Source organism: Montipora capricornis, chromosome 5, assembly GCF_036669925.1.
Source record: "Montipora capricornis isolate CH-2021 chromosome 5, ASM3666992v2, whole genome shotgun sequence".
In the NCBI taxonomy this organism is placed as follows: Eukaryota; Metazoa; Cnidaria; class Anthozoa; order Scleractinia; family Acroporidae; genus Montipora; species Montipora capricornis.
The window spans coordinates 21,530,091-21,540,090 of NC_090887.1; the positions used below are offsets into that span (position 1 = coordinate 21,530,091).

The 10,000-nt window shown below is 37.4% G+C and overlaps 2 protein-coding genes across 2 annotated transcripts in view; one reads left to right on the forward strand and one right to left on the reverse strand.

Moving 5' to 3' along the window:
* LOC138049934 (RAC-gamma serine/threonine-protein kinase-like) overlaps nt 1-8,988 on the forward strand; it is a 17,269-nt gene extending 8,281 nt beyond the window's left edge. The window contains exons 9-16 of the mRNA XM_068896413.1: nt 1-27; nt 722-844; nt 4,015-4,143; nt 5,430-5,561; nt 5,659-5,741; nt 6,393-6,480; nt 6,796-6,895; nt 7,357-8,988. The exon at nt 1-27 is cut by the window's left edge and continues 42 nt beyond it. Of these exons, the coding sequence (XP_068752514.1) occupies nt 1-27; nt 722-844; nt 4,015-4,143; nt 5,430-5,561; nt 5,659-5,741; nt 6,393-6,480; nt 6,796-6,895; nt 7,357-7,412 (738 nt within the window). The 3' untranslated portion in view covers nt 7,413-8,988. The remainder of the gene's footprint in view (nt 28-721; nt 845-4,014; nt 4,144-5,429; nt 5,562-5,658; nt 5,742-6,392; nt 6,481-6,795; nt 6,896-7,356) is intronic.
* The window catches only part of LOC138049935 (arginine-hydroxylase NDUFAF5, mitochondrial-like), a 9,199-nt gene continuing 7,882 nt past the window's right edge, over nt 8,684-10,000 (reverse strand). Inside the window, exons 10-11 of the mRNA XM_068896415.1 lie at nt 9,970-10,000; nt 8,684-9,617 (exon numbers count right to left, since the gene is read on the reverse strand). The exon at nt 9,970-10,000 is cut by the window's right edge and continues 52 nt beyond it. Of these exons, the coding sequence (XP_068752516.1) occupies nt 9,543-9,617; nt 9,970-10,000 (106 nt within the window). The 3' untranslated portion in view covers nt 8,684-9,542. The remainder of the gene's footprint in view (nt 9,618-9,969) is intronic.

The following is a 10,000-nucleotide window of genomic DNA, read 5'->3' on the forward strand; positions in this document are numbered from 1 at the left end:
GTAATGGAATATGTCAATGGTGGTGAGGTGAGTGATTATTTGGACTAAACATTCACATCCTTTAATCCTGCAGTATAACTATTCTGGGGTAGGCGTAGAAGGGAACCATAGCTGAAACAACCCAAACCTTTTCAAAAACACTATGCTTAGGCCTAAACATTACCTAAAGCGCAGTGTTTAAGGCTAAGGTTAGCATTTTTGTAAAGGTTTGTGTTGTTTCGACTATGATAGCCTCCCCCCCCCCCCTTATCTCCACCCCTACCCTCACCCCTCATGCCCTACCCTTCCCACCCCCAGAATAGTCATGCCGTTAACCTGTCTCTGTGTACTACTTTCAAATGTAAAAGTAAAGTCTGTTTACGAGCCAAGTGGCCCATCAGAGCCGGAGCTTATCCTGGTTTCTGTGGCATGAAGCGACTAGGAGTTTTTTTTTTTTACTACCCCCTGGATGGTTTGCCAGTCCATTGCAGAGTTACCCCCAGCATTTTGCCGATACCCATTTATACACCTGGGTGGAGAGAAGCACTGTGGGAGTAAAGTGTCTTGTCCAAGAACACAACACAATGTCCCCAGCCAGGACCCGAACTGGGACCACTTGATCCAGAGTGGAGCACACTGACCATGAGGCCACCGCGACTCCCACTTTGTAAACGTATGCGTCCCTTTTCTTCTGTGTTGTACAGTTTTGCAAGATATTAACTCCAGGTTTTCTTTTTATTAGCTGTTTTTCCACTTGTCCAAAGAACGTGTTTTCTCAGAAGACAGATCAAGGTTCTACTCTTCTGAAATTGTGTTGGCTGTGAAATACCTTCATGAGAAGAAGGTTGTTTACAGGGATCTCAAGGTGATGTCCCATTGTTGTGAGGTTAACTGAAAAGACTTTGAAAACTTGGTGCAGTGCTGCAACATTTTATAAGTACTGATTACTCGGACTCAAGTTGGAGATCATGTTGTCCAAACATTACTCCCACTCATTCATGAATGAATTCATGGATCCAACGTGGTTTAAGTCTTTTAAAACCAAGCAATAATGCTTGAATTGAGGAACAACATTCTTTGTTATATAGCTGAATTTTTTTCCCAAACAGCGCACATTCTCATTGGTTACTTCGAGGTCACATGACATCTAACAATAAAACTGTTTCCCGCCAAAAGTCTCTGAGCGAGCAACAGTGCAAAATCTATGACGTCAGAGGGTAACAGTGCACTGTTACCCGCGAATGTTGACCAACGACCGCCGTTGCTGTTGCCGTTGCACATTTTTCTTTTTGCGCTATGGAACAAATAACTTAATGACTGGTCCTTTCGGGAAACAGTTAATTTTGTTTCCCTTAAATTTCATGTTTCCTTCAGGACCAGTCATTAAGTGTTTAGTGTTTCATTATGTTTTGGGAATGAAGTGATTGGTATTCTGTGAATTTTATTCTGATAGCAGAAAGAAGCAAATAAACAGATTACAGTTTCCTTTGCATCCACATGATACAAGTACCGTGAACACCCGCAGATAAGCCGCACCCTGAATTTAGCAGCTCAAATTAAATTTTTTGAAAGAAATCAAAAGAAATCCAAAGTTAAGTCTTTAGTTTCTTCATCCACTGTTCATTGAACGTAAACTCACTTTAACACTGAAACAGAAAATACCTCCCATATACTCCCATACATGTATAAAAAGGAGAGGGATGTTCGTCGTCTCGCGTAGGGGTGTAAATTTCAGATTTTGGTCTCACTTAGGGTGTTCTGGGCAAAACGCAATCATATATAGCCATGAAGGTCTCCTCTAGGGTTGCGCACAAAGAAATATAAAAGTGTATATTTACACTTTTATGTTTCTTCACGTAGGTGAAAGTATTAGGGGCTGCTCACTTACCTTACTCTCATTGACTGTTATTACTGTTCATCCTAAACTGCATAAAAAATATAATATATTGTGGTACGTGCATCTGTTACTGATCTGTGAGTTCAATTTGTACATTTATTAGAGGTGGCCTAATTTATATTAGTATCACCCAACTAGTGGACTAATGCAAATCCTGCATTTTAAGGACGTTCGCGCCTAAAACGTTCCCACGTACAGATTTTTTTTAAACTTGTCACGCAGAAAGGTAATGATCTACTTTTGCAAAAAAGGCAAAAAAAATGGGGGGTCACCGTGCTCGTTTTCGAGATCATGAGGTGCATTTTTAGAAGATTGCGTTACTTTAAAACGAACTTAGCTTACAACTGTCAGCAATAAAAAAGCTACATGAGTGAAATTTAGATCAGGTAAACGTACTCAGTTCAACATAACTAATATAACTAAATTAACCTTTGCAGCTGATGTCTTTTTCTGAGGTAAATAGACCTTGAAAAACGACACATATTACTCTAAGAAAGAAAACTTCGGTCGCGCGAGAGCATAAAAGGCCAAATATTTGTAACTTCTCACGTTCAGATTTTTTTTGTTTTTTGTTAAAATGGACAAAATCAAGAAAGGAAGTGATCTACGAAAAGAAAAATGGGGGTCACCGAGCATTCAAGAGAGTAAAATCGCTGCGAAGTTCTCAAAGCGATTGTCTATTCGCACTGTCACGCCATTGCGTGACATTTCCGAGAAGACCTGGGCCCACAGCTATCCCATGATGCCACATACTTTCACGTTCCATTCTTCTGGAAAATTTTTGCACCTTAAGCATCGTGTTTACCTGCGTGGTCTACGATGAATGACGTGTGCGTGACATTGCGAAAAGATGCGCAGTAGCAATGGGCGCGAACGTCCTTAATTGGCTACGGTACTGGAGGACAATTAGTAATAGTCCTCGAGTAGTGAAAAGCTTGACGCTTTCTTTCGTATAATTCCCAAATAGATATTTCTTCAACTTGCATTTGCTAACTTTATTATTGCCTTTTCTGTCCGACTAGTTGGGTGATACTAAAACAATTAGACCCTGCGCCCTCAAGGGCCACGGGTCAATAGCCCATGAGTTCCTTTAGAACTTCTTGTCACCAATGTTTTTCCTGTTTGACTTTGTTTTTCATATGTATACATCTCTCTGTGAGAACTCTTGTATGGGGCTACAATTAAAATTATAAAATAATGGATTAACTAAGCAAGATGATGATGGATTGAGGATGATGTTGATTATTGTACAGCTGTAGTTCTGAGAAGGAATGTGAACAACTATTTGGGGCAGGAGTCATCTTTGGAGTCAAGCCACTTGACTCTCAAGATGACATCTTCTCAGGTTGTCAAAATGTTAGTCACAAAGAACAGTCATTTTCAGGACAACATTTACACAGTCAAATTCCATCAAGGTATGACATTCCTGGCTTGAAACAATTGTTGAAATTGTTTCAGTATTTTAACCCATTGACTCCCAGGGGTTCCCCATTGACGAGTAAAATCGTCTGGCGTTAGACACCGTAAAATAAAGTCTGGCCGGTTTAGGCCAGTTTGGACGCCAAAGGGTTAAGCCCTGTCTATACGAGCAATTGTTATGTGACAATTTTAGTTTGGCAAATACATCTGATCGTGTAGATAGCACAACAAATTATTGAGGGTTTTCATCTGACGTCACGGCGTCCATGTTGGTGTACAGAACAATGACGTAAAATGTCTTTTGGGAATTTGACTCTATTGTTATGCAAAACTTGTGGGGCTATTTTTTATTGTTTTGTACATGGCCGTCTCATCACGAGGATGAAAACCAAGAATAATATTGTTGACAATTCGCAATTAGATGGGTCAGCAATGCCTTTGAACAGCAGAGATAAAGCAGAAACAAGGCAAGGTTGACTGGTCATCTCCAATTGTGGGGGCACATTTTATGCAATGAGTCATCAACACGAGTAATTTTTTAACACGTCAGCTTTTCAGCAAATACATTCTCATAAAAATTGGCCAAATATCCTTGTCTCCACAAGCAAATTAATGACAATTGTCACATAAAAATTGCTCATGTCGACGGGGGTTCAAAGTCTCTGTGAGCAGTAAATGAAAACATGCTTTTGCCCTTATTCAAAAACTTTGCTCCACAGCTTGAAAATCTCCTGCTAGACTCAGATGGACATATTAAAATTGCTGACTTTGGTCTTTGCAAAGAGGATATCACACATGGAGCAACAACAAAGACATTCTGTGGTACGCCTGAGTACCTGGCGCCAGAGGTCAGTTTAAGCTTTGTATTGTATGCTCTCACTGGTACTAAATTTTTTCTTTTTTTAAGAATCACTTGACAAGAAGCATATTTACTATCTCATATCCAATGTGCGCTCATGAAATAATAAGCATATTATTGTTGTATTAAAAGTGCTCACAAATTATGGAAAGATCTTCCCCACTATACATGTATTTTGTAAGTACAAGAAAACTGGTGCGTTCAGTTACTGACATTTATAGAGCGCGGTATAATAGCTCATAAACCATGATGGCTAAAGCCAATCAAAACGTTGATTGAAATGCATTATCCAATGATCCAGTTGTTTACAATAATTAACAATTATTAGCCTAAGTCGAAGTGATTATCTATGAATATTCACCGAGACTAAGTCGAGGTGAATATTCACCGATAATCACTGAGACTGAGGCGAATAATTGTTTTAGTATAAAAAAACAGGTGATTATTTCAAAAACGAGAAAAAAAAACATTTCAGCGCGAAAATCATCCTCACTTACCGTGGTAAAACGACTACTGGCAGCCATTTTGTCCGTTGAGGTGATTATCGGCTGATAATCCAAGATAGCGAGCCAATGAGAGCGCGCGATTTTGTATAATCACCTTTGTATTTATAATAATTATTATTATTACACACTGTACATTAGCTCACGTTGGATATGAGATGGTAAATAGCCAACGAGGCACGTAGCTCCGATTTGGCTATAACCAGTCTCATATCCAACAAGCACGAATGGAATATTATTGTTGTTATATTAAATTTCATTAAATTCTGAACGTTTCAGATGTTTTTTCCTGGGAAATTGCTTCCAGCCCACATTTTTCAGCTTGGCAGCACTTGACTTGATTGTTTTCCACATTAGGTCATACAGTATATGAGCTGATAACTGAGATTGAGTGAAGCAATCAGAAAGCTAGAAACACAATATCGAAGGTCAAAAATTTAACAATATACATTAAAGCTGCAAACCCATTGTGTCTCAGATCCAAGAAAAGCATTGTTTGCTACCTTATCTTGCAAATAACAACTTTTGTTATTTGTGGGATAATGTAGATGTTTTTATTTTAAGGATGAAACTAATGGCTGATATAAAAACTTATTGACACCAATGGACTGTTGATTAAATTGCACACCTTAAGTTCCATAATTCTTAATTATTGAGAACAACTCCAGCTTTTCTTCACTAGTGGCTAGTGCTCTCACCACTGTCCCAAACCCCCCTTTCGTACATTCAAGAGTAAGATGTTCAGTAATTTTCTTGCCTTTAATTACTTTAGGTTCTTGAAGACAATGACTATGGTCCGGCAGTTGATTGGTGGGGTGTCGGCGTCGTCATGTATGAGATGATGTGTGGTCGTCTGCCTTTTTATAACAGGGATCATGAAACTCTATTTGAACTCATTTTGACAGTTAGTATTTTTGTATTGTTTCATTTGCGAATTTCCTGGCTTAAGTTTCAGCCAAGAAAATTAACAGTATTGACAATGCTTGTTGTTCTTGTTACAGGAAGATGTAAAATTTCCGTCCAGAATCTCTGACAGGGCAAAGAATGTATTATCAGGACTTCTGGAAAAGAACCCATCACGTCGGTTAGAAAATACATGTATATATAAGATCATCCGTGCAGGCTGTGATGTAATTTACTCTGTTATTAAAGTAATAATAACACTAGCAATTTCTAAAAGAAAGTGAAGTGCTGCGAGAATGGAATCATATACTCTACCAATGGAAATGCAGTTTATTTAATATTAAAGTAGTACCATGATAAAAAAATCAAATCTTTTTGTTCTTTGGATTTCAAAACTACATTAACTAACCACAAAGTGACCCAAGTTTGAAGCCTTAATGTCTCTGTTCCTTATGTTTGTGTGCTAACTACTAGTTATGCGCAAACATTCACTCCAGGTGGCATTAATGAGGGAGCACTGCCTTGCATTAGGTTAGCCTGTGCGACTTCCGGCGATTGTGTGACAAAGGAACCTCGCTTATCTCCCCAGCACTACGAGCTGAATGCTTTCTTATTACTCCTCCTCCCTCATTCTCTCTTCAGGTCTTGGTATATTTCAACGTTTTCATCCTCTTTTTCACTGTTCACATTATTATTATTATTATTATTATTATTATTATTATTATTATTATTATTATTATTATTATTATTATTATTATTATTATTATTATTGTGTCAGGCAAATTGTGTCAGGCAAATTTTGAAAATATTATTTTTGTAATGCTTGCTGCAGGCTTGGTGGAAGTCCTGATGATGCAAAGGAAGTCATGAATCATCAATTCTTTCACACAATTAATTGGGATGATATCTTTCATAAAAGGGTAAGAAACATTATAATCTCAAGTCTTTTGGATTAACCTGTTTATTTTGGAAAAAATTCTGCAAGATTTTGTCGACAGAGGGAGTTTGTGCTAAATCTGCTAATTGCATTGTTAGGTTTGATAAAGCTTCTACATTTAACATGTATGTACTAATGATATCAAGTTTAACCACTTGATCCCTGGGAGTGAGGCGTAACAGATTTCACTGGTCTAACGCCAGATAATTTTACTTGTCAACGGGGGTATCTTAGGGAGTTTTAAGTTTATGATAGGAGAAATTGCATTTACATTAATTTAGTGTTCATTACTTTGCAGATAAAGCCTCCTTTTAAACCAGTGGTCAAGTCTGAAACAGATGTGTCCAACTTTGATGAAGACTTCACCAATGAGCCAGTTGATTTATCGCCACCAGAAGGTAAGTATTATTATTGTTCTTGTGTGAGATTCTCACACTGGCTGTCATCTTCGGCCAATTTCAAGCAAAAAAGAAATATTTTAAAATGGTTTTTACGGTTGATCCATGTTTACTTTTTGATATCTTGCCAAGAATGCTGAAAGTAGCATTTCAGAGCCTCAAGATTTCAAAATTTTCTGGCCGAGAATTCCCCCAGAACACCCTACAAGTTAGTGTCTCCGGCGCTTGCTTGTTAGCTCCCCCCCCCCCCCCTCCCCCAATGAAAAATTTGTTCCGCCGTCCCTGGGCCAACTGGTGAAGGCAGGTTCATTTGCAAAGGTTGTAAGTTCTTGGTCTTAGAAATAAAAATAGAAGTGAATTGGCTTAGGGTAGTTAATTTTCATGTAAATTGGCCATTCCGAAACTACCATTTTATTAACTTATCAACATTAATCATGTCTCTTTAAAAATCTGTTTTTTAGGCACCCTGACTGAAATTGCTGAGGAAGATGAAGCAAATTTCCAACAATTTTCTTGAAGACAAATTAATACAAGTTAACTAGGTTCTCTTGAAAAATAAAAAAACCTCTTAAGCGTTACAACGATAATTAGGCTGTAAGGTTTGGTGGCAAAACATTTGGCTTCCAAGACTGGGTAGGTAAAAAATATCACTGTCAGTTGACTTTGTGAAGTATTTTTTTCTGGGAGCCTGTTTTGTTGCTGTATCTTAAATCTTTTGCACATTAGTTGGAAAATTGACTGCAACAAGGTTTAATTTCAGTCCAATCTCACAGTGAATGGTAAAGAGTTAAAGCTATTACAGGAAACTATTGCTCAGTGGCCTTCATTAAGAGGATGACTCTTCGTAAAATCAATACTCAGAACCACTGAGTTTTGCTCGTGGAATCTCTGTATCGGGAAATGGGAAAGTGCTGCACAGTACATATAGCTTTTATTTCAATGGTCACAGTTGCATCCATAGATTCAAAAGTTGAAATCAATATGTATTGAGAAATCAATGGATTCTTGACTTGTGATAAACTGCTATAATTTTCACTTTCATGATAAAAAGAATAAGGTTGTGGGTATTTGCACAACATCCATTTGCTTCTGTGCAAGCTTGCACAAGTCATTCCCTGGGTGGTTAGATTATTTTGATATTTAATTGTTTTAGCCTCATCCCAAAGGTCTAAGGGAACCTCCAGTAAAACAACAAAAGAACTTCAAATCACAGAACATAATGTTTACAATATTAAAATTTTTCAAATGAAAGCGTTTATATCCGAAAAGACAAAAAGAACTTCAAAATACTTGTTTTGGCTTTCAAATTTCCTGGGCGCCGCCATCTTGAATAATTGTGATGTGTCGTGCTTGCCCTATTGTTCCAGAACACGACACAACATCTCACAATTATTATTCAAGATGGCAGCAACCGGGGAATTTGAAAGCCAAAAACAAGCTTTTTTGAAATCCATTACTTTTTTTCTGTGGAAGTTCCCTTTACGACACTGTGGAACAAGGACTTTTTGGGATGGATTTCAAGTGTTTCACAGGAGTTTTTGACTTTTTTTTGCCCAAAAATCCAAAAGAAATGCTTGCTACATACACTGTACCATTATTAATTTTGTTTTATTGATAAAGTAAATTTTTCAGTTGTTGAATAGGCAAATACTCTGAAATAGAGCTATGCTTTAGTTTAATAATTGTTTCTTCTACAAATTAAAAAGATAGAAGTAAATGTCAGGAACCTAGAACGTAATTATTAACCACAGTACAATAGAGAAAACCAAAAAAGAAATGAGAGAGCCATTCACTGGAAGCTTGATTTAATGAAGAGCAAGGAATTTAGTTCACTGTATTAGGTATTGCTCTAGTTTCCATACATTCTTCTGGTTTAAGAGTGGTAAATCAAGGTTCCACTGTAAATCTTCTAAACTTAACTCTCAATGGTTGAAAGTTCATCCTTTGACATGCAATGCAACACAATTCATAACTTGTGTGACTGTACATAACAAGGAATTTTTTGTTTGCTATCAAGTTAGAATACTATACAATTTTATTTTTGTAATCAAAACTTTGGATAAAATAAACTTAACTATATTAGCTTGTTCAAAGATGTTCTCTTCCTTTTGTTTGTGTTGAATTACTTATGCAAATTATCCTGATAGTAAACCTCAGGCTCATACAAGTTTATTTTCCAAGAGCTTCTCTAATGCAAAAATGGAGAAAAATCACATCTCTTTTGTTCGAGATACAAAAAACACTGTATACAGTATGTTGTACTCTTACATTTATGTTGCCAAAATCCTAACGTTTCTCAACTAAAATAAAATAATAATTATTGTGAATGTGTGGTAAAATTCATTACTTTCCCTTTGAAACAAAAAGGGAATAGCTTGCATGTAAACCATTCCTTACTTCTGGCTTTCTTCTTCAAAAATCAATATTCATTTTGACACTAAGCACCTCGACACTAAGATTTATTTAATAGCTTATAATTTGTCCTCCGTGTTTATGTCATAAGCTTCCCCAAATGTGTCTTCCATCCAAAGCTTTTTAAGCAAAGTGTGACCACAGGTCACTTACATGTCGTGGTAAGGCTGTGCAGTGTATTGCTGCTGTTATGGTATCTGCTTTGGGATCAACACACAGTCTGATAAGGAAATGTTCACTTCTTCGATTTATTTAAACTGGATATGTCGCCAAAGCTTGCTGTAGCAGAACCACGTGGGGCTGCTCGTTGCTGAAAGCAGAAATTGTCTAAACTCAAAAGTACTCAACATGACATATAAAATACAAAGTGCTATATTATAGTAGCATTGTTACCCAAACAAAACGTCAACCAATTTGGCTTCTATGTGGTATAGCATGTTGTGGTGCCCCAAGCAATCTGGCATGACAATCTTGCGTGACATTATATTCTTTGAGGTGGGGGGGGGGGGGGGTGGGTTTGCCTATTGCTCCACCCAGTTGAGCAATAGCAACTCAACAACAACATGTCTCAATCAAGGGGAGCAATTCCTCCCTCTAAGAATATAATGTCACACCAGATTGCCTGGGGCACAGTTCTCCACTGGTAATTGAATATATCTTACTTGAGATTCATGAGGCTTCCATCCAATCATA